This window comes from Hippopotamus amphibius, chromosome 7, assembly GCF_030028045.1.
Source record: "Hippopotamus amphibius kiboko isolate mHipAmp2 chromosome 7, mHipAmp2.hap2, whole genome shotgun sequence".
In the NCBI taxonomy this organism is placed as follows: Eukaryota; Metazoa; Chordata; class Mammalia; order Artiodactyla; family Hippopotamidae; genus Hippopotamus; species Hippopotamus amphibius.
In genome coordinates this window covers 119,240,107-119,264,585 of record NC_080192.1, presented here as the reverse complement: position 1 = coordinate 119,264,585, position 24,479 = coordinate 119,240,107, and the positions used below count along the sequence as shown (strand labels likewise).

Here is a 24,479-nt window from a genome sequence, read left to right as displayed (position 1 = left end):
ATAAATATTAACAAGATTGTTAAGAGACTACTGAGCCTGCACTCTAGAGCCTGTGAGCCACAACTACTGAGCCTGTGTGCCATAACTACTGAAACCCATGCGCCTAAAGTCCATGCTCCACAACAAGAGAAGCCACCGCAATGACAAGCCCATGCACTGCAACAAAGAGTATCCCCCACTTGCTGCAACTAGAGAAAGCCCATGCGCAGCAACAAAGACCCAACACAGCCAAATAACTAATTAATTGTTTTAAAAAGGAGATTGTTAAGAGGTTTTTCCCCAGAACATTCTCTACCTTCTCTTGTAAGTTCTACATGGTTACTTGGGGCTCTCTGGTAAGAAAGACTTTATGCCAGAAATAACACAATCGGTAGCTTTGAAGTGAAGCTTGTATTTTTTTTAAAGATTTATTTATTATTTTATTTATTTATTTTTGGCTGCATTGGGTCTTAATTGCTGCACATGGACTTTCTCTAGTTGTGGCGAGTTGGGGCTACTCTTCATTGTGGTGCGTGGGCTTCTCAGTGTGGTGGTTTCTCTTGTTGCGGAGCACTGGCTCTAGGCGCGTGGGCTTCGGTAGTTCCAGTGCATGGGCTTGGTAGCTGTGGCTCGCAGGCTCTAGAGCATAGGCTCAGTAGTTGTGGCCCATGGGCTTAGTTGCTCTGCGGCATGTGGGGTCTTCCTGGACCAGGGCTCAGACCCATGTCCTCTGCATTGGCAGGCAGATTCTTAACCACTGCACCACCAGGGAAGTCCCTGAAGCTTATATTAAGTAGAAATATAAAGTCCCTTGAGAGTGGGCCTCCATAGAGCTTCCTACAGTGACACACACAGAATAGATGACCAATGTATTTTTCCTGAATCAAGTTAGAATAGGATTTATTCATTTGACTTCAGTGCAGAGTTGGAATTAAATTTCCCACAGCAGTAAGTGTGAGATAGGCACCACAAGGGCTCTGATGCATAGTGAGAAAGAGAGGAATTTTTGTGAGAGGAGAAAACATTGTGAACATTTGAAGGCCTGTCTCATCTGTGCTCAAGCACAGATTTAGGTATGTTTCTGATAGGAATGGCTTATGCTCTTGTGTGAACCCAGGATACCACGTTAACAATAGCATCCCCTTTGGACAGCTAAACTACCCTTTCCTCAGAAAGTGAACAAACTTAAGTTTGTGCTTAAATTTTCATTTGTTATCATTATTGTTAAACTTATTTATGTCTAAATGTTATTTAATTATCATTATTTGATTCAATTATCATGTGCTTATTTAAATTCAGTCATTATTAAGGAAAATAAGCTGAATTGGCCAGAATCAAGCCTGGCAGTATGAGTCATACTTCAGCTTTGTTCCCAGGGCAGTGCCTGCTAAGCACTCTTTGAATTTTTCGTCCATTTCCTGGTTCTGAGTTTCACTGAACACATTTTTCCAATCACCAACTTCACCTACAAAACACAAAAAACAGTAGACCCAGACACCTGTTAGAATATTTCTTCTTAATTTTACCATTTCTTAATGCAGAGTTTCACTTCGAAATGCGAAAATGGACATGTGAAAAAATTTAGACAATCTTAAAAACTAATGTAATTTCTCTTGTAAAGTTAGCAAGATCCACTTGGGCTTCCCCATTGGTGTGGTATGTGATGTGGTTTCTCAGCATCACTAAGGGGACCCTTGAACTCAATGACCTCCCATCCCCACCCCTCTCCCAACACCTGGGACCAAAAATGCCCCCCTTTTTTTTCCCAAAATGCTGCTTTTAAAGGGTCATTTTTTCCTCCTAAAGTCTTTTAATACTTTAAATACCCCTTGAGAAGTTAATGGTTTATAGCAGGTTTTGGTTAAGACCCTGGATAGTGTTAATTTTGCAAAAAGAATTATTATTTTGCCTGAGATTGTGATATGTTTTTCTTTTACACTTTTAAAAGTAAGGAAGTTTCTTCTTTCCTTGGAATCTTTTGATGATTTTGGTTGAAGTTGTAAGTTCCTCGTTGCATAGCCATTGAATTGTATATTTATAAAGAGAGTTTAATGACGGGAGAAAATGCTTAGATATAGGAAGGGAATAAAAAAAAACAGTTTACAAATGTCATCAACTATATAAAACATCCCAGAGTAAGACTGGAAGAAATGTGCCAAAAAGTTAAACCTGCCTCTGGTGGGAGAAATGTGGATAATTTTTAATACTTTTTCACATCTTTCTGTGCTTTCTGAATTTTCCACAAGAAATAATGTAAAATTTTTAAATCACTACTTTTTTTTAGAATTTTTCTACACTGAAGAGTATTTGATTAACAATAAATAAAAAGTTTTTATTTTTTTCTCCTTCTTAAAGGAGCTAAAATAGTTTTTTTTATGCCTAATAAGATAAGGCATAAAAATCAGGGTTACAGTCAGGACTCAAACCAAAACCAGATTTACTTTCAGTATTCCTTTCACAGTGGATTTTTTAAAATGAGTCTTCATTTGACGAAGTGTAGTAGAGTCAAGTAGACCCATGTTTGTATCCTGACTGCATGGTTTATTAGCTTTTGACAATGAACCAATTAATATCTTTGAGCTTTGGTGTCCACATTTGTAAAATTAAGGATTTAATATCTTTTTTTGCTATAAAATTTAAGCCCAGCAAAGTGAGGGATAAGTGACAGTTGTTGTATGCGCTGCCTCCGAATCACATGATACTTTCATTGTATATGCAGTAAAAGAGAAAACTGGCATTCACTGAGCTGTATTATCATACATTTCCATAAGAAATTAGAATGATTTAATGAAATTTAGTAAAATCATCAGTGCCAGAGACAGCTTTTTTCTCTTTCTTCCTTATTAGTAAAACTTTGATTTTCATTGAGTAATAATGTACCTACCTTTTTAAAAATTTACATTTTCCAGCCAACAGCACAGTGAGAAGTGACCGATGAGAGGTAAGCCACTGAGTGCAGCTTCCCACAAAGTTCTGTAAAGGGGGCTCACTCGGCATATGCACTTGATTCTATCTCTTGCCATTCCCTTTTTATTTTAATAAAATAACCCTTTAACTTTATTGTAATGGTGGAGCTCTAGCTTATTCTCCTGTCATCATAAGGTGACAAGCAGAAAGGTAGAAGGAGCTTGGTACTCTAAAAGGTAGTGTAGAGCTGCCAGTTCCAGCTCTGATCTGTGTCAGACTTCTTGTTGAGGAAGAGACAAAGAAAGTCCTGTCTTATTTAAGATGAAGTTGTTTGAATTGCCTGTTAGATGCAGACTGATGGATGTTGCAGAAACCAAGGCAACTTTACCTTTGCGGAACAGGAATGGGCCCACAGCACCATGCGTTTCCTGGGACTTTGCTTGCATTGCCTGGGAGGTACTCTGGGCCGAGATAGTTTGAATCTGCTCCCCAGATGGGGAGAATCCAAAGAACTCAGCAATTTGTTTTATTCCAGCAGCCAAATTCTGAAAACAAAATTTTAAAGGATAAACTTCTTTCTATGGGAATTGTGCCCCAAGCAAAGACAAGCTTCTTAGGATGGATTTGTTAAGCCTAACTCTCTGATTCATCTGTTTCTTCCTCTCTCTTTAGATTTACTCTGATACTTTGGTATAAATATTTGAAATATCCCTATAAGATATTCTACATTGATTTTACTTTGTATTTTCAATTTGTGACTCTTGCTGAACTATTCAGGGTATAAATAATGACAGTAAGAATTTACTAGTGGGTTAGAATTTTATCTAAGATGATATTCATTTTATTAAAAAGCACCAGTCTAGACCAGCTGAGGAAATTAATGTACTTGTATATGCTCATTTGAAATCTCTTTCCTTCTGAATGCTATTTGTAACTACTGTTCAATTACATCAAGAAAGGCTGATTTTTAGAATCATAAAAACTAGAGTCTTGAAATTTATCATTTAATACCTTTGTAAGTATCATCAACCACCTCAACAGTATTGCTGACCAATGGAGATTTATAGATCTTCTAGAACAGTTTCTTAAACTGTATTCTACAAAACACTAATATAGCTCCAGGTGGTTATAGATGTTTCATGGGGGAAAAAAAGAAGGGTAAAGGGTTGAGGTCAAATAAGTTTGGAACCTTTGGGTTAATAAAGGTGAGTTGTTTTTTTCCGGAACCTCTCAATCTTTAATATCCCAAAAGAGCAGGCTATATGATACAGCAGTCCCCAAATCAATTTGAACAGGCAGCCTCCTTCCAACCCCAAGAAAGAATGATTAACATCTGGGACAACACTAATATCCCATGAAGCACATGTTTTAGCAACATTCTAGACTAGAAGAGGAAAAGACTAAATTAGTGTGTTCTTTCATGTTATATAAATACATCCTATAAACAGAAGGGATGGATTCAATTATACTTTCCTTTGAGAAGAATGTCAGGGGAGACTAGTGCTAAAGACTGAATTCAGTGAGAGAGTATCTGACATAGTCCCTTCTCCTTTAACATACTTTCTTCACTGGAGCTCCAGGACCCTGGTTTCCCTCCTACATCATTAACCACTCCTGCTTAGTCTCCCTTGCTGAATCCTCCTCTTTTCCCCAAACTCTTTACTCTGGAGGGCTGCAGGACTCAGTTCTTAGTTATCTTCTCTTCTCTGTCTGTATACTTACATATGTAGGTGTGTAATCTCATGACTTTAATTGTCATCTGTATGCCAAATTTATGTCTATAGCTCAGAACTCTTTCTGCACTCAAGACTTCAATACGCAACTGCTTACTTGACCTCTCCATTTGGATGACTAATAAACATCTCAACCTTAGCATGTCCAAAACCAAACCCCTGGTCTTCCCCACAGTCCTGCTTCACCTGCTGCCATCTCCTACTCACATGGTGACAACTCAGTCCTCCCAGTTGGTTGGACCAATCATATTGGGGTCTTATTTGACTTCTCTTTTTCTCTCACTACTCTTTCCCTTGTCCAATCCAGCAGCAAATCCTATTGGCTTTTCCTTCAGTGTAAGTTCAGAATTCAATCACTTTTCTTCCCTTCCACTGCCCCTTCGGGTCTGAGCGACCACCTTCCCTTGCCTGGACTAGAGCAGTAACCTCATGGGTTTCCCTGCATTACCTTTGCTTCTCTGCTGTACATTCTCACACGCCAAGCAGAATGATCCTATTTAAAACACATCCTTTCCTATCACCCTTCTGCTCGAATCCTGCAATGGCTTCCCATTTCACTCCGAGTGAAAGGCAAAGTAATTTCATTGGTCTCCTACTCCACTCCTCATACTCCACCCCACCCCCTTACATCTGTCCTCATTGGTTAGTCTCTTCTGGTTCATCCCTATGACCCAGCCACATTCTGCTCCTTTCTGTCCCTTAATCATCCCAGGAATACTCCTACCGCAGGGACTTTGCTCTAGTTGGTTCTCTCTGCCTGGAAAGCTCTTACTCCAGTTACCTACTTGGCTCACTCCCTCATCTCCTTCAGATCTTTGTTCAGATCATACCCCTTCCATGAAGTTTCCACTGACCATCCTATTTCTTACTGATATTTGTCCAGTATCCCAATCCCCCACCCCCTGGCATTTCCAGTTTTCCTTAATCAGCTGTGCCATTTCTTCATTCTCACATATTATATATACATTTAACATTTTTACTGTGTTTATTATTTATCATTCTGTCTCCCTACCTTCTCCAGCTAGAACATCAGCTTCTCTAGAGCAGTGAACTTTGGTCTGTTCACTGATGTATCACAAAGGCCTGAACAATGCTGAACAATCACTAAATGTTTGTGAAGAAACAATTTTTTAAAATAACATTATATAGAAAAATTAATTCACAACCAAAAAGCATGTTCAATTAAACCTCAACAGAGACCTACCTATCGTTTTTGCCATTCCTAATTTGGACTGTCTAGCATAGAGGGAAAATAAAGCTTTGGGAATTCCCTGGTGTTCCAGTGGTTAGGACTTGTCACTTTCACTGCAGGGGCCCAGGGTCAGTCCCTGGTGGGGAAATAAGATGCCGCAAGCTGCGCAGTGCAGTCAAAATAAATAAATAAATAAAAGATAAAGCAGTCACTGTCAGTAACAAGTTGCTAAGTATTATTTTATTTCTGTTAAATAAAGAACCTAAGCACATATATATTGTTTGGTTTTTTTCCCCTAGCACTGTACCACATATATGGGATATTCTTTTTTAAAACTGAGTACAATATTTGTTCATACAACCAGACATTATGAGTAAGTGCTCTATGTTCCAGTTTACTGTACATCTTGCTATAGAATATCAATGATCATAATCTCACCTCTTTCAGGTCTTCATATAGTATGAACTTAACATTTTCATCATCAAGATGTTTGTTCCAATTAATTGCAAAATCAAAATAGCTTCCCCAGGAAACTAAAAATACAGGGGAAAAAAATAACTTCTTGAAGAATTTTAAATAATTGAGGTTAAAATGATAGAATAAATGATACAATGAGGATAAAATGGTTAATGTATGCCCTAAAATATACTGTACGTATGTGTATATCATCAAACAAGATATTTATAAGATTACAAATCCCTGCTCTAAAAGAACTGGCATAAATCAGTGCTATTTTCAGATTTTCTCATATTCTTATTTTCATAAATTGTAGCACAATTAAGCAAATGTGTGTGAATATTTATGTGAATAAAATAATTCAGAAATAGTGAACGATACATGCAAACCAACAGATATAATGCCAGAAAGAAATGATGAGACAGAGGTTATCTAGACAAGCATTGTCCAATAGAAATGTTCTGCAAGCCACATCTATAACTTTAATTTTTTTAGTAGCAAGGTTAAAAAAAAGCAAAAAGAAGCAGGTGAAATTGATTGGAATATTTTAATTTATTTAACCCACAGATCCCAAAATATTATTTCAGCATGCAATCAACATAAATAATTAGTGAAACGACACACTTACTTGTTTTTACTTCTAAGTCTACGAACACTAGTGGGTGTTTTACACTCATAGAGAACATCAATTTGAATGACAAATTTTTGCCAAAAACAGTGTGTGTTTAGACCTCATAAAACTTACAATTGAAAAAATAGACTCACATATTCGTACCAAGCTTGCTTGAACGTTTCCAGCAACTAAATTGAGTGTTTTAAAATGTAAATTTAAATTAATCAAAATAAAATTTAAAATTTATCTCTTCAGTTGCACTAGTCACATTTCAAATGCTCAGTTGCCACATGTGACTAGTGGCTACCATATTGGACAGTGCAGATCTAGACACTGGTTAGCTGTGCTGCTTACTAGCTGTGTGACTTTGAGAAACTCCCTAAACCTTTGTACCTTAGTTTCCTCATCTGTAAAATGGGGTTGTTATGAGTTTTAAGTGAATTAACATATGTCAAATGCTTAGAACAGTGTCTGATTAATAGTACCCACTCAATAAATGTTAGCCAATATTATATCATTAATAATAATACTATTTGCAGAGTTATTATCATGAAGCCCATGCTTTGAGCCAGGCAGTTTCTACACACTTTATTTGTTGTGGAAAATACTGTAAGTTCCTGCCCCAAATCCAGCATACCCCCTTCTTTGGTGCTAGCCAAACTCTGATTAATAGGGTCTAAGCCAATCAGAAAATTCCCACTTTCAGCCTCCCTTAGGACTGTGGTTGGTCACAGGACATAGTTCTGGTCAGTGAGACACACGCAGGGGTCTGCTGCAACTTTCTATTCCTATCTTGATGAGCCTTCTTCATAATCCGAAGGTGATGCTCAGAGGGATAGTAGCCAACTTGAGAGAGTGTTGCAGAGAGCATGAAGGAGAGGCCAAGGGAATGTCAGAGCTGCTGGCCTGACATCACTGGGCTGCTGGACCAATTGCCTACCTCCAGACTTCTTGTTAAGTGAGAAAAATAAAACCCGATCTGTTCATGCCACTGTGGTGGGATTTTCTGCTTTTCCAACTGTGTTATTACTTGATACGCATACATTTCATCTTTCAATTTTTAAAGCAATCCAGTATGACAGGTACAATTTTATACCCATTTTGTTGATAGGGGAAACAGAAACCCAGAGGGGCTAAGTTATAACTGCTTTAAGGCCACACAACAAGTTACGTGTATTGTCATCTTTTAATGTCAGTCTGACCCCAGAGCTAGTGCAACCAAAGTGCAATACTGTGTTATCTCTCATAGGTCAGATATTCTTATTTTCTCTTTACAATTAAGGAAATAAAAGGTTAGAAATCAAATATCTTGCTCAAAATCACGCAGGCAGTGAGTGACTTGAATCTGCGTTTAAGTTCTAGCTCTGCTACTTAATGGCTGTGTAGCCTTTCTGTACCTCTCTTTCCTTCTTTATAATGTGGTGATGATAGTATAATGCTCATTGGGTTCTTATGAGAATTAAAACAAAATCATGTGTGCTAGGGATAGCACATAGTGCCTGTCATGTGGTTACTGCTCAGTAAACGGTAGCTATTTTATTCTAACTAGTGTTAATCACTAATATATAATAGTAAGTGAAGAAGCTCAATTCAGCCTTCTCATTCTACATGCTATGTTTTTCAGTACATTCAGCTGCCTTCATACATTGAATTTAACAAGTTTACAAGGCAGAAAATCCATCCAAGTTCTCAATGCCACTTCTTATCATTGTCAGCCAAATAATTAGGCTAAAAGGATGGATAAGCAGCAAAGCTTCCCTAAGATAGATTGTCCCAATGATGATGAGTTTCTCATCATTGAATGTTCTCTTGTGTTATGTTTCAGACTTGCCTTAACTATCTCCAATTAGCCTTAGTGTGTGGTTACTAGATAAACCACATCTTTCTCACCAGTGCTTCATAAGCACCTCCTATGCACTTTTTTTCTCTCCTACACCCCAATCCCAGTATTTAATCTTTGCTAAGGACTCAATACTGTACCCAGTGTCCATACACGTGGGATGGTGTGGCATAGCTGCGCTGATCACCTTTAGAAGTGGTCCTTTTTTTTAAATTTTTTTCTTCAGGTCTTTATTGGAGTATAATTGCTTTACAATGTTGTGCTAGTTTCCTAAAAGCGGTCCCTTTAGAGAGACCTGGTAGCATCTTCTCCTCTAGGGTCATCTGGCATTAATTCTTCCTTCTACTACACTGTGACGACTCAACAGAGCCACTACTAAAAGGAGACATTTATTCATCTCTGGCCACTATACCTATGGAAGCAGAATCACTGCCACTTACAAGCACTGGGACCATTGGCAACTGATTTAAATTTTTTGATAGCTAATACTATCTTATTCACAGTTGTTATGGTCTTAAATGAAGTATGTGTGTATAATACCTAGTTTGGTAGCTAGAGCATTTGTAGGCACTTATCAATAACCAGAAGTTGTAGTTATCAATAACCAGAAGTAAAACATCAACATGATCTAACAAAAGCTTACTTCCTTTCTGGCAAACAAATATCTTAGGTGTGGTTGCTCATTGTCATGGTCTCGTCCTTTTTTGGCTTTTATCATTGTGTTATACAGAGACTTACAGGAAGTTGATTAGAAATGCTTATTGTACGTAACTCTGTTTTAGGACTTTTTTGTCTCATGTCTGTTCTATGTATTTAATACTCAACGTCATCAACATATGAATTGTCTAAATTATTTTTTAAAACAGTAATGATTTGTTTGATGCACAGAAAACTTTACTTAAAAGGAACTTTTTGGTTCCTGAATCTGCCTTATTTTCTTTCTTTTTTTAATTTATTAAAAAAAGTTTTTTTGAAGTATAGTTGATTTACAATGTTGTGTTAGTTTCTGGTGTACAGCACAGTGATTCAGTTATACATGTACATATATTCTTTTTCATAGTAGGTTATTACAGGATATTGAATGTAGTTCCCTGTGCTATACAGTAGGACCTTGTTGTTTATTTTCGTTCTTTATCCTAAAACACATTTGAGGTTTTGTATTTATGTGATCATCTGTGGAAGTAAGAAGGATTCTTTTACCAACAGCCATACCTTGTCCTTTCATGAACTGTCTGAAGAATTCATCCCAAGAAACATAGCTTGGAATATCAGGAACATCATTGTGGAAATGGAAAAAAGATACTGCCGTGTCTTTAGGATTTCGAAATATCACCAATATCTAGGGAGAGAAAATTTAGTTATTTAGGTTTAAGTTTTGAACTTTGGGAAAGTGAAAGCACAAGCATTGTGTCCCGTTGTTTACTACCTAATTTTGTTAATGTATAGAGAGAAAGAAATTGAGGAACAAGAGGTGGCAGATGGGGAAGTCTGGGGAGAAAGGGAAAGAAAAGAAGAAAAAGAAGATTGATATTGTGACAGAACATCTGCTGACAAGTTCAGACAGTAAAAAGATGTATGTAGACCATGCAAAAAGGAATGAAGAGCCAGCTCACAAGAGCATGGTCTGAAAAGCTAAACCCCCCAAAAAGTAAAAAGTGCAAAATAATGTTAGGGACAACAAAACTAATGTTTAGAGTTTGGTGGGAGAAGCTCGAAGAAGGGCAGGCCTGAGGTGTGATGGGTGATGTAGAGGAAGCAGAACCTCTGAATTTCAGCGTTATGTCTGTCTTCTCTGATGAGGCACGGATTCATTTTTCTGAATGAAGAGTGTGAAATGAACATTGCAAAGAGCAGACTGAAACCCAAGAGAACCAACAGATTGCAGACCACCTGGCTGCTCCAAATGAGTTTGGGCCTTCTGGTCAGAAGATTTCCTTTTCAAGAACTGAGGAAATTGGAGAATACGTTATTATTGAGCACTGTTAGTGACCTCGGAAGAATTGGGGATAACACACAAGAGGTTCATAAGACTAGAACAGGCAGTCAGCATCTCCCTTTCAGAAAGGAGGAAAGTGTGGGGTTTGCAAAGTACGGATTTGTGAACACAACCTCCACTTGGGAGACGTTTTTGGAATTGAATAAGTAGATGATTTGTGGCCACATAAAAGAGGAAGGAGTAATCACCACCACGGGGCAATGTGGGTTCTCTAAGAAGAAGTCATTTCTAATGCCAGGTTTTTCTTAGAGGTAGTTCTTAAATTACTAGATTTGTTGCTTATGGCTTCCTCTGCAAAATGGAAAAAAGTAAGCTGGAAGCAGAAGCCCTCAGGCATATAAAACTGCCTGAATATTTAGATGCAAAGGAGGCTGAATAATTAACATAAACCCGCCAGGAGGTTTTTAATGGCATTTCCACTGTCCTGACTACACCATGGTCAACATTTTTTTTTTTTTTTTTTTAATATTTAGGTAGCACAGAGTCTTAGTTGCAGCAGGCGGGCTCCTTAGTTGTGGCATGCAAACTCTTAGTTGCAGCATGCATGTGGGATCTAGTTCCCTGACCAGGGACCAAACCCGTGTCCCCTGCATTAGGAGCACGGAGTCTTATCCACAGCGCCACCAGGGAAGTCCGCATGGTGAGCATTTTAATGAGTGATTTAGGTAAAGATATAGAAGCCATATTTATCAAATTTGTAGATGACACGAAACTGAGAGGGAATCAGGATTCCAGAATACCTCAGACATGAACTAACATTGTCAGGATGAAATTGAATAGAGATGAATGGGCTGGGTCTGTGTCTTTGTTGAGATCTGAAACTCCCCGCTGCCCCCAATCCAAATATAGCAGATTCTCCTCACTTGAGTGTCTTATACTTGGGGCTCTGATTACCATTCAGGGGTTGCCCTGGCTTGTGGCAATTTATAATTTTACAAAGACATAAATTTGAATGGTGAGTGCCAGTGGGCTGGAGTGTGTGGACAAAAAGTCAGCATCAGTGTCTTACCATGGCTGTGGCTTGTCTCTTGCCTCTTGCCCAGCTATTCTTCTGAAAGTAAAACTTCATTCAAAAGCCTGCATGCTGGGGCTTCCCTGGTGGCACAGTGGTTAAGAATCCGCCTGCCAGTGCAGGGGACGCGGGTTTGATCACTGGGCTGGGAAGGTCCCACATGCTGCAGAGAAACTAAGCCGGTGCACCACAACTACTGAACCTGCATTCTAGACCCACACTCCACAACTACTGAGCCCGTGCGCCCAGAGCCTGTGCTGGCACAACAAGAGAAGCCATGGCAATGAGAAACTGGCGCACCACAACGAAGGGTAGCCCCAGTTCACCACAACTAGAGAAAGCCCGTGTGGAGCAATGAAAACCCAATGCAGCCAAAAATTAAAAAAAAAAAAAAAAGCCTGCATACTGTCTGGGACTTCGCCGGCAGTGGTTAAGATTCCATGCTCCCAATGCAGGGAGCACGGGTTCTGTCCCTGGTCAGGGAACTGATATCCCCGCATGCTCCATGGTGCAGCCAGAAAAACAAAGCCTGCATAAGCCTGCGTGCTCCAAATCCATATGCTTTATACACTACATTAGCTCTGTGTCTTATGGAATAATTAAGGGGGGAAAATATCGCCGAGGTTTGTGATTCTACTGAACTGAATTAAACTGGGGGAATTATAGGTTAAAGCGATATTTTCAATTTGGAAGAGTCTCACTGTAAAGAAAAACTGTTTTACAGAGCTGTCCACGGCTGGCAGAGGGAACAGAGGATTCCCTTATAACAGGAAGTGTTGAGCAGTCCACAGCCGCTTGGTGGAATTCAAACACCTCATGAGGGTTACCTTCAAGGTATTTTCCAGTTTGGCTCCTAGGATTCTGGTTCCATGGCCACAGGCCACTATTTCAAGGTTTCCACTTCCTTCGTGCTCTTTCCTGCTCTGTTATTCTCCTGCCTTCCGCTTCCGTAGTTATCTTAACTGTTTTCGGCTTTCTTTGCTGTTACTGCACTATGCTCCCATTCCTATTTGTGGCATTCAGGAATTTAGATCTTTATTTTAATTAATTCTACCTTTTCCCCTGGAGACAGAGAATAAGGAACGGGAGGGAGATCAGGTGACAGAAAACAAAAAAGGATCGTTGAAAAGCTAATAATTGTGAGAATCGCTCACTAGTGATTAATGAAACAAAATTTTAAAACAAATGATAAGAGTATCCAAAGCACTTGTAGTTATATATGCTTGATGTGAAGATTGCTGTTATATGGGAAACTCAGAAATAAAATAGTTTCACACCTCAGGTAAATAGTGCTTACCAGAAAGAACTGAAGGAACAATTTTGGTTGTTTCCTTAGGTCGTATTCTTCTGTTAAACACTCTAAATGTCCTACTGGGATACTGAAATCTATTCACTCTAAAACAGATTTTAAAATATGTTCCACTCTCTATATATGTTTTATATCCTGGCTGAAAATGCATTTAATTTGAATACAGCTATAGCAAATATATCTGAAGAAAGAAACAGCAACAAAAGAAATGCCAAATTGCACACTTCATTTATTAAAATTCTGTGATGAGTAGCAAATTCATCCTATACTTCAGAAAGCCAATATCTATACATTAACAACCTCAGGTCCCCAGTAGCTCGGGCTACCTGGTGGCGCAGTGGTTAAGAATCTGCCTGCCAATGCAGGGGACATGGGTTTGATCCCTGGTCCGGGAAGATCCCACATGCCTCGGAGCAACTAAGCCCCTCGAGCCACAACTGTTGAGCCCACGTGCCACAACTACTGAAACCTGCGTGCCTAGAGCCCAGGCTCTGCAACAAGAGAAGCCACCACAATGAGAAGCCTGCACACCGCAATGAAGAGTAGCCCCCACTCTCTGCAAGTAGAGACAGCCTGTGTGCAGCAACAAAGACCCAACACAGCCAATAAATAAATAAATAAGTTTATTTATTTATTTATTGGGAAAAAAAACGAACTTCAAACTGAAATGCCAGTAGGAAGGGGCACTCACTTTGGCTTTCTTCTTGAAGATGGATCCAGGTAGTTTGTCATAATGGAGGTGAGTTGCCAAAATCCTTGGTGGTGGAAACTGTTTCATTCTCTTAAAAATATAAACAATAAGGTGAAAGCATATGTGTTTTGTGTGTGTGTATAGTGAATCACTTCTAAGTTTAATACCTAAACGGTAGTTTCAGCCTTGCTATTACTGTATCTCCTCCTCTTCCACAGTCTCGTCTAGATTTTGTCCATTTCTGTTTTCTTTGTGGAGGATGCAGAATAGAGAATCATAAATAAGTAAATAATTTCAAACTTCCTTTTGAACTTCCTTCTTCCATCCCACTTCCTATTGTCCAATCTTTTTTTTTTCTTCCATTTTTTGGGAAAAATGTACCTTTTCCCACAACCATACCACATTCACTTTCTTCAAGACAGCTAAAAATCTGCAGTCCACTCTGTCACTTACTGTGGATCTTTTCTACATTCAAAGTCATTAGGAGAAATGTTCAAGACTTTCCATAGCTCCTCCAAATCCATTTTTAACATCTAGATCTTTTTTTTTGAAACCAACAAAGTTCCATGCAATTAAATATTTTAACAGAACCTGGAAGGGCAGGGTCACTTAAATAGCTGAGAAATATTTTACAAGAGAAATTCTTATCAGTATAAGAACTCTGTCATTGATTCTTTTTTGTCATCTACTTCTACCAATAAGTAGAATCGTCATTTAAAAATGAAGTTACCTGGGGGCTTCCTAGGTGGCACAGTGGTTAAGAATCTGCCTGCCAATGCAGGGGACACGGGTTCGATCCCTGCTCCAGGAACATCCCAAACATGCCGCGGAGCAACTAAGTCCGTGCGCCACAACTATTGAGGCTGTGCTTTAGAGCCCGTGAGCCACAACTATTGAGCCCATGTGCTGCAACTACTGAAGCCCATGTGCCTAGAGCCTGTGCTCCGCAACAAGAGAAGCCACCGCAATGAGGAGCCTGCACAGCACTACGAAGAGTAGCCCCCACTCACCACAACTAAAGAAAGCTCGCACACAGCGAAAAAAGACCCAACATGGCCAAAAAAATAAATAAATAAATTTATTTTTTAAAAAATGAAGTTACCTGTTTAATCTGCTAGGGTGAAGCCTTTTATCTTAAAATCAGACCTTTAGTATATGCTATGTGGAGGGGGCTAAGGCTTTAACGTTTACTTCCATGCTTGTAGAGGTCACTCACTGCCTGGTCATATCATTTCAAGTGACGAAATGATATTTAGACACTTGTAGTCAATGGTTCTGTGAAAACTTAGTAGAGATCGCAACTCCAGCAAGGGGGCAAAAAATGACAATATTTTTAAAATCAATGATATGGGTCCAAGTGATGATAAGTAGTCATCATACTTGATTTATATCAAATTACACTTTTCAGTTTTGGAGGTGCTTGTACATTCATTCACAACAATCATCTCAGGTAGATATTGTAACCCCCATTTTAGAGATTAACAAGAGGCTTTGAGGTTTTAAGTGCTTTGTGCAAAATCACACAGATGGTAATTTTCAGATTAAGTGATAGAGTGCCATTTCCACTAAACTGCACTGCCAGAAATCACTTGAAGACATACGAGAAACGGTAAAAAGTTCCTAAAAGGATTAGAAAAATATCCACGGGGAAGATAGAAGTTAATTGTAACAAAACTAGATAAATATATAATTATATGTTCCTGAAAATGGGTGATATAGCCAAACTAAGCAATGTAATGTTGAGATATATCTTAAGAAAAAATATATATATTTTAGAAAAATGTTCTGTAAAATGAATAACTGTTAAATGAAGCTTATCTTCTCACTCATTTCCATTTTAAAATAAAAGGCACATTGCATAGAAAAGTATCTTCGTGTATGATGAAATAACAATTAAAATGCAAAAAGTGCTTTTAAAAATACCCAAAGAGAAAAATGAACATTTCTGATAAATTATAGATGTCAAAAGACTTCAAAACCCAAAATACTATACCAAGTTAAAACATTTTCCAGAAATCCTGGAGCTAGAATCATATGTCTCAGTCACCTTGTAGAACATTTCAATGCTAATTTAGATGTTTCTAGAAGACTTCCTTGGCTTTAAAAATCAGCTGGATCTTTTTACTAAAGCTGGGAATTACCTTAACAGGAAGTGCAACTTTTTATTTCATAAGTAGAGTTAAAATTTAGAATGCAAGTACCTGAAGACAGAAGCAACGCTTTGTTTTATCTTCACACTGAAGTACGTGGTAAAACAAGAAGAAACCCGGGGCAAGGAACAGGAACATCAGGTTTCCCATGAGGTGAAAGAGAGATTCTGAGAATGTTGGGTGCTTAAGCTCAGAGTCAAGTCTTGGCATGTCAAAATCTTAAGCAGTAATAAAAATTCTTCCCAATGGCAGTAAGCAATATCCCAGGAAGTTCCCTACTTACGAATGGTTTGTGTTACAAAGATTTATTTGGGAATTTACATGGTGAAACAATCGTATAAACAATGTAAAAATGTATAAGCCAGCATCCCCAACCCTATTTCAATCAGAAGAGACACCTGTTTATCTCTGATAGGTAACAGCAGAGGCGGATAAAATAATAGTGGTTATATTGGTAAGGTGAGTAATAACAGGTAAGATAACCTGTGATCCACAGTGTAATACATTTTTAAAAGAAATTGGAAAGCTGGATAAACGTTAGCATGATTTTTAAAGGTGATGCTAAACCTGCGCTTTAGAGAAAAAGTTACCCAGTGGCCTGGGTGGCAGAAATGAATGAGGCTGTCCATTGGCCTGACCATTTCTTACCTAGGAAAATGCTTCGTAAGAAAACTCCTGAGCTGGTCTGGCCGAGCCCACCTCTGCTGGGCCTGTGAGCCTCCAGGCCCTGATGCCTCCTGAGGCTGCAGTCAGCCAGATCCAAGAGTCAGCACTTACCTCCCCATCCCACCCCCAAGTTCCTGAACGTCTCATTTACAATATATTTTTCCGTTACTTTGGCCCAATCCATGGAAGTGAGTTTCCTTCCAGCTGGGATCAAACTTTTAAGTTTGTATTTGTCATCATGGCAAGTATTTCGATCTCTTTCCGGAAACCGTTTCCCAACTCCCTAAGGACTTTATTTTTAGTAACTGAGTTCTTCTGTCTGCCTGTTGGGAGTCTGGGTGGTGAGCACTTCTGAAAGTTTTGCTGAGCCTGCGGTTCCCCCCTTGGGATACAGTCTTCCCTTCCCAAGTGCGTTCCTGGTATGTCTAGGCCCGAAGGCGGATGGTGCTCCTCTCACCTGTTCTGACCCAGCACTAAAATCCTCAGGCAGATCTTTCCTCCCCCCTCTTTTCATATCTTCCCTGGCAGGGAGCACAACATCCTGTCTCACACCCAGGCCTTAGTTAGTTACATGGATAAGGTCGGTAATGACACCTGGTAAGAAGAGTAATAACAGGCAGGGTGACCTGTTATAACCTTCGCGCACACACTAATAATTTGGTCGTTTGTAAAATGGTGATAAGGTTATTTTGCCATAAAATGAGATAATTCCTGAAAAGTGCTGGGATTGTATGATAAGCATACAATAAATCGCAATAATTATTAGTGTATTTTCTGAACTCGAAACTAAACAATTCCCCAAATGGAAGAAATCTTTCTATAATTTGCTAGAAGGCTCTTTTGTACTGAATGGAATATGATGGGAATAAGATAAATTTAAGCAAGAAGAGACACCCAATTAGGAGAATTTATGGGCCCCATTGTATACATCTTATGTATCTTGAAATTTATGACCCTTTCTCCTAATCACCCAGTTTTACAACCTTTCCTCTTAATCCCCTAAACACACAAACTAAACCAGAGTGATGGTTAACAGGTGCAGGGAGGCATTCACTAAGTTTTAAAACTCTTACTTTAAATCTCTTTGGTGTTTATCTAAAAGTTTGGTGAAACTTGCAAGGAAACATTCTAAATCTTATGAGCTAATTGACACTTCTTTTCAGGGCATATAAGACACACATGTACCCCCTCCGGAGTCTCTCCACCCCCTTCTGGTGTCTGTGCCAGAAGCTATTGTACTCTCTCTAACTGCTTTCTAATAACTGTTGCTTTTTTCTTAAACCTGAGCAACGACTTGTGATTGATCCTGAGGAGAAATTCTTTTCTTTCAGATCATGAATCCGTTCCCCTAGACGGACCTCAGGGACTTCAGTACCAACCTGGTATTTTTCTGGGTCCCCACATTCAAGAACTGGAAATTCTGGATATTCATATTTTCTTTTAGAGTCAGCAAATACTAATTCACTAATAATGTGGAGAATCCAATTGGAACCTATAAGAAAAATCAGAGAATCAAAGCTCATTAAGGAATCAATATAACAAAGGCATGTTACTTTAACATACATATCATAAAAATTAAAATCTACAACAAAGGAATTTCCTGGCAATCCAGTGGTTAAGACTCTACACTTCCATTGCAGAAGGCCCAGGTTTGATCCCTGATCAGGAAATCAGGGAACTAAGATCCCTTACGCCACAGTGCCACCTTTAAAAAAAAACAAACATATATATATATATACATATATATATACACATACACACACACATACATACACACACACATACATACACACACACAATGATTCCCTGATATATACAATTGGTTCTTCTGCATTCAGAATAAACTGGGCTATGAAAAGAAGCAGAGTTTTATGGAAAATAACATTTACTTACATTAGTATAAAAATCAAATTATCTTCTCAAATTTTTCCTTTAAGGAGAGGCAGTGCTTCTTTTTAAATCTGGAATACCTTCCTTACAGAACACGTTATACTATAAAAATGATTGTTGATTGTATATCATATTTTACCTTAAATTAATGAATATTTTCTACAGGAGTATATAATTTTGATTTTTATAAAAACCCAGCATCAATTAAGAAAAAGAAAATATGAAATGGAGTTGGCTTTCATAAACAGAGATGAAATAACAGTTTAAAAATATCAAAAGTAGATTGTGTAAAACAGAGTAATTTAGTTTCTTAGCATCTTATCCTCTACCAATGAAGGACCATTGTAAAACTGGCTTGAGAAACTAGAGGATTGGTGTTTGATCCTGAAAAATAACCTATTACATGGAAAGCATAGAAGTTTATAGACATGGCCACGCTTGTCTTCGGTAAAAAATCAAGATGAAAATCTTGACTACTCTCTGTGCTCCATGGAAACTGCACTTTCCTGCATCCCTGCTTCCATTTGCTAGCCCCACCATACAGCTCCTTCTGCGCTCATCACCCATCATGTTCTTTTCACACAGACTCCTCCCTCAGATACTGAGGTTTCTAGTCATTGATTTACAAGCTCTGATCTGACCCATCTTGGCCATCTTCCTCACCAATTTCTGGCTTCATCCAGAGATCAACTGCCCTCCTCCCACCTTCTCCTTGCATCTTCCCCACCTACTCACTATGAAAAAGTGCCCTTGTAGAAAAGGATTTGTTAGTTACCACACTTTGGATAAGATGCTAGCACTATGTCATCACTTCTGGCTTCAAAGGCGTCCAAGGCTTGGAAAGTCTCTGAGGTGCACATGGTGATTGGGTAAGGAATCCCCTGATAGGTGAAAAACAAGTGAGACAGTGCAGTTTCTTTTGATTTTTCCAAAGCTTCATCAATGTATTCAATAAATTTGGAATTAGCAGTCATGCTGGCTCCTTGTTAAAGAACTTGCCTGTGGTTGTCCAGTGACAGTGGTAGCTTTTAATGGTTTTTTTCAGGAGGTAGAATAAAGGGCTCCTCCCATTCACTTGAGAAAGAAATAACTTAATTCTCATCCACCCCCATGCCACAGCTTTTTGCATGCCCGCCTCTGACAAAAGGCACACCACAGGTGCAAAACAGGCTGAGAATCAGGGAATATTACCCCAAGGGTTGATTATATTACTATTAGAGGCAACTCTCCCAAGGAAAGTAAGAGTAGAATTTCTTAATAGACAATTATAGATATTAAATATCTAACACATAGGTTTTTTTTTTTTTTCCACACTGAACATAGTCTTCAAACTGCTTTTTCACCCAAAATGTTTTTTAGAGTTAATCTTTTTTTTTTTTTTTGGGCTGCGTTGGGTCTTTGGTGCTGTACTTGGGCTTTCTCTATTTGTGGTGAGTGGGGGCTACTCTTCGTTGCTGTGCGTGGGCTTGTCAGTGCAGTGGCTTCACTTGTTGTGGAGCACGGGCTCTAGGCATGTGGGCTTCAGTAGTTGCAGCACTTGGGTGCAGTAGTTGTGGCATGCTGGCTTAGTTGCTCTGCAACATGTGGGACCTTCCCAAACCAGGGATTGAATGCGTGTTCCCTGCATTGGCAGGCGGATTCTTAACCACTGCACCACCAGGGAAGTCCTAACACATAGTTATTTAATTGAATCAGGGATAAAATTTTCCTGTTAGCAAAATGCAATTTATGCATGAAACCGCTCTCCTTGGCTGATAGCTTTGAGCATACATCCTCCATGGTGTGATACAAGTGTGGAAAAAATTTTCCCCTTTTCCCTCCTAAGTTCTTTGGCTGGTCTAATAATTAAATTGATATACAACAGATCAACAGGAGAAAAAAAATGAACAAAATTACGTACTTAATGGGGGTTCCATTGTAACAGGCAAACTCAAAAGACCATCAGGTAATTGAAGTTTATATGACATCCTGAGTTTAGGAAAGGTGTACACTCATAATACACCTTCAAAATATATGTAAATAGGGATAATGAAACCTGCCTTTCCTGACCAATTTAACAATAGATTTATATGATTCCTAGCAGGGAGATGCTTTGTCAAGAGGAGCACACAATACAATGGTGTCTCCTGTCCTCTGAGTCCATGGCCTGCTGGTTCAAGGTCCCTGGAGTGAGAAGCTCACTCTCTGTGACACAGTTTTTCCCCAGTAGCTCTCTCTTCTTTTTCCTTTGAATAAATTGGAATATGATCCCCACGTCCTTTGCAGCTTGGTGTGGCCCCGGGGCTAGTGGGAGGTGAGTGGAAGTAGTGTGTGCAAACTCAAGGTCAGGACCTTGACACAGGAAGTCGATCGTTCTCTAATTTTTCTCTCTCCCCTTTCCTACACCTGGAGGACAGACCTGATGCTGGGAAGCCAGACTTGCTAATTCAGAGCAAAACAGTACTCCAGGGGATGGTAGATACAGGCGCTTGAGGATGCGTGGGTCACCCTCCAGGCACCCACCCTGCGTGTAACAAACCTCCTGAACTGGGTGTGAAAGAATACAATTATCTATCTTGTTGCAGCCACTGGATTTTTGCAGTCTCTTTGTAACAGCAATTTAACCTATATCCTATCTAGTACACTTTCTGGGCCAAAATGTACTCTCTTTGGCTTCTTAAGTCGAGTTTCCGTAAACATCCACTGACCTTTTTTCCTTCTTTCTCCCATTCTCTCCGCCATGTCATTCTCCTTATTCTTCCTCCTTTTTTTTTTACTAGCCCTATGAACATAGTTTTTTGAAAACTATATTTACCTTTCTCTAAACTAATGTTAACACTGACAAAGTTAACTCCTAGTTGTGCATAGTTACCTAGCTGCTACAGTCATTCATATATCATTTAAAACAATAGCCAACATTATTGATGTCCTGTATGTAGCAGACATCCTGCCAAGCTGGTAACATTACATGGATGATTTAATGTAGCTTCAAAATAGCACTCTGAAATCAGTGTTACTAGTGTTACCATTTTACAGGTGGGTTAATTGGAGTTTTACTTACAGAGGCAAAGTAGAGTCAGCCATTTGAGGAGCTGGGATTGGAATGCAGGCAGTGCAGCTGAGTCCCCTGGCAAAAAATAATTACAGCAAGATCTCTCTCAGAGGCCCCAGTGTAGTTGTCCATACCACCACATTCTTGGTGCTTCTTTACCTGCTATGAGAAAAACAGGCACAAGACTTTTCACTGAAAAAAAAATCTTACCTTCTAGAATCCTTGCTGGATTCTAGAACATTTTATCTAATAACAGCATTTTGGGACAAACACTGTATTAAATGTATCCATCGATTGTGAGATGCATTCCAATTTCAGAAATGTAAACATATGGAAGCATGTGCATCATAGAATTGAGGAAATTTTAGCTGTCAACAGAAAGTGTCTTACTGAGCCAGGTGGTGGATGTGGGAGAGGAAGTTTTAATCTCCATTTTACTGAAGGGAAAGAGCTGACCCAAGGGGGGTTCCTAGTTAAGAATAGGAATCTAGGTTTCGCTATATTTGTGATTTTAAGTTGGTAAAATTAAAATATTTGAGAGTCTTGCTGTTTTTCTGTTTCCATACAGCACTCCCCCCTTGAAGGTCTTATTACCTTACATAATAATAGGATGCTATTCAGTGTAGGTGGGAAGCTTGTGTATTTCAGAATCTCCCTCTCAAAAAAAGAAAAGATCTAAGACTGGAATCTGTGCCAAGCTGCTTAGTGGGATTGTCCTTTATATTATAAAGAGTCTTTGTTTCCCTGGGGAAGGTAGAATTTAAGACATTAATTCAAACAGTGACATTAAAACAAACAAACAAACATGGTTGGATCCTGTTCTGACACTAATACCTGTAATTATAGGAGGATTTGGGGGCTGTTTGGAATTGGTAATGTGAGCTCTGATTCTTGTTAGTCACCCTAGGCTCAGGGCAACCTGTCAACATTACAATTTTGAGTACTTAATGCTTTTTAAAAAATTTTTTATTTATTTATTTATTTATTTATTTATTTATTATTTTTGGCTGTGTTGGGTCTTAATTGCAGCATGTGGGATCTTTCATGGTGATGCACGGGCTTCTCTCTAGTTGTGGTGTGAGGGTTTTCTCTTCTTTAGCTGTGGCATGCAGGCTCCAGGGTGCATGGGCTCTGTAGTTGTGGTGCACGGGTTCCAGAGCATGTGGGCTCTGTAGTTTGTGGCATGCAGGCTCTCTAGTTGAGGTGCACGAGCTCAGTAGTTGTGGCACACAAACTTAGTTGTCTCGTGGCATGTGGAATCTTAGTTCCCTAACCAGGGATCGAACTCACATCCCCTGCATTGAAAGATGGATTCTTTACCACTGGACCACCAGGGAAGTCCCCCGAGTACCTGACTCTTAATTGTCTGGCACACATGACTACAAAATAGCCCAGATTGGATGATGCATTTGCACTGGTGAGCCTTTGAGTGCAGGTGGGCCACACGTCCTTTGAAATCCCAGCTTCCCATTTGGCTCCTGGATCCACCCAGGCCCGAGGTAAGTGGTGGTGGACCTCTCAGATGGTGCTGCCCTAGCTTGGTTCTTGCCTCTGGTGGCAGCAGCCTGGGAGGCTTATTTAAAGCTCCTTTCCTTGCGTTTAAAGAGAGTGTTCCCTTTTACCTTCTTTTCCTTTAATTTTCCCCACCTAGGCTATGAACTTACAGAGAGAGAGAGAAAGACTGGGGCCGGGGGTGGGGGTGTGTGTGGAGGGGGAGAGGGAGGGGGAGAGGGAGAGAGCAGCCATAGGTGATTTTTAAAAAGTCAAAGGTGATTCAAAAATAGAAAGGAAGATCAATGGAACAGAATAGAGAACCCAGAGGTAAACCCAAGCACATATGGGCAGCTTATCTTTGACAAAGGAGGCAAGAAGAAACAATGGAAGAAAGACAGCCTCTTCAATAAGTGGTGCTGGGAAAACTGGACAGCTACATGTAAAAGAATGAAATTAGAACACTTCCTAACACCATACACAAAAAGAAACTCAAAATGGATTAAAGACCTACATGTAAGGCCAGACACTATAAAACTCCTAGAGGAAAACATGGGCAGAACACTCTATGCCATACATCAAAGCAAGATCCTTTTTGACCCACCTCCTAGAAAAATGGAAATAAAATCAAGAATAAACAAACGGGACCTAATGAAACTTAAAAGCTTTTGCACAGCAAAAGAAACCATAAACAAGACAGGAAGACAACCCTCAGAATGGGAGAAAATACTTGCCAATGAAGCAATGGACAAAGGATTAATCTCCAAAATGTACAAGCAGCTCATGCAGCTTAATATCAAAAAAGCAAATAACCCAATCCACAAATGGGCAGAAGACCTAAATAGACATTTCTCCAAAGAAGACATGCGGATAGCTAACAAACACATGAAAAGATGCTCAACATCACTAATCATTAGAGAAATGCAAGTCAAAGCCATAATGAGGTATCACCTCACACCGGTCAGAATGGCCATCATCAAAACATCTAGAAACAATAAATGCTGGAGAGGGTGTGGAGAAAAGGGAACCCTCTTGCACTGTTGGTGGGAATGTAAGTTGGTACAGCCACTATGGAAAACAGTATGGAGGTTCCTTAAAAAACTAAAAATAGAACTACCATATGACCCAGCAATCCCACTACTGGGCATATACCCAGAGAAAACCATAATCCAAAAAGAAACATGTACCATAATGTTCATTGCAGCACTGTTTACAATAGCCAGGACATGGAAGCAACCTAAATGCCCATCAACAGATGAATGGGTAAAGAAGATTGTGGCACATATATACAATGGAATATTACTCAGCCATAAAAAGAAATGAAATTGAGCTATTTGTAATGAGGTGGATAGACCTAGGGACTGTCATACAGAGTGAAGTAAGTCAGAGAGAGAAAAACAAATACCATATGTGAACTCATATATATGGAATCTATAAAAATGGTACTGATGAACCCAGTGACAGGGCAAGAATAAAGATGCAGTTGTAGAGAACGGACTTGAGGACACGGGGTTGGGGTGGGG

At 39.3% G+C, this 24,479-nt stretch overlaps 2 protein-coding genes across 3 annotated transcripts in view; one reads left to right on the top strand and one right to left on the bottom strand.

Moving 5' to 3' along the window:
* CEBPZOS (CEBPZ opposite strand) overlaps positions 1–24,479 on the top strand; it is a 46,128-nt gene that overhangs the window by 10,382 nt on the left and 11,267 nt on the right. The gene's annotated exons all lie outside the window — the stretch shown is intronic.
* Positions 878–19,408, bottom strand: SULT6B1 (sulfotransferase family 6B member 1). 2 transcript variants are annotated; one of them, XM_057740745.1, is made up of 7 exons: positions 19,210–19,408; positions 17,924–18,036; positions 13,729–13,818; positions 9,933–10,059; positions 6,250–6,344; positions 3,275–3,431; positions 878–1,444 (listed from the first exon to the last, which is right to left on the bottom strand). In XM_057740745.1, the coding sequence occupies exons 1-7, from the start codon at positions 19,406–19,408 to the stop codon at positions 1,314–1,316; spliced, it is 912 nt and encodes a 303-aa protein (XP_057596728.1). In that variant the 3' UTR covers positions 878–1,313. The 2 variants fall into 2 exon arrangements, with proteins under 2 accessions (XP_057596728.1, XP_057596730.1); XM_057740747.1 differs by lacking the exons at positions 17,924–18,036; positions 19,210–19,408 and adding an exon at positions 15,930–16,141.

Bases quoted from the DNA above. Each gene is read 5' to 3' on its own strand.
- SULT6B1 (XM_057740745.1), bottom strand. From the start codon at position 19,408: ATGACTGCTAATTCCAAATTTATTGAATACATTGATGAAGCTTTGGAA. The intron at 18,037-19,209 runs GTAACTAACAAA...TTTTTCTTATAG, and splicing joins AGCATCTTATCCAAAGTGTG to GTTCCAATTGGATTCTCCAC. The intron at 10,060-13,728 runs GTGAGTGCCCCT...TTCTCTCCCTAG, and splicing joins TCTTCAAGAAGAAAGCCAAA to ATATTGGTGATATTTCGAAA.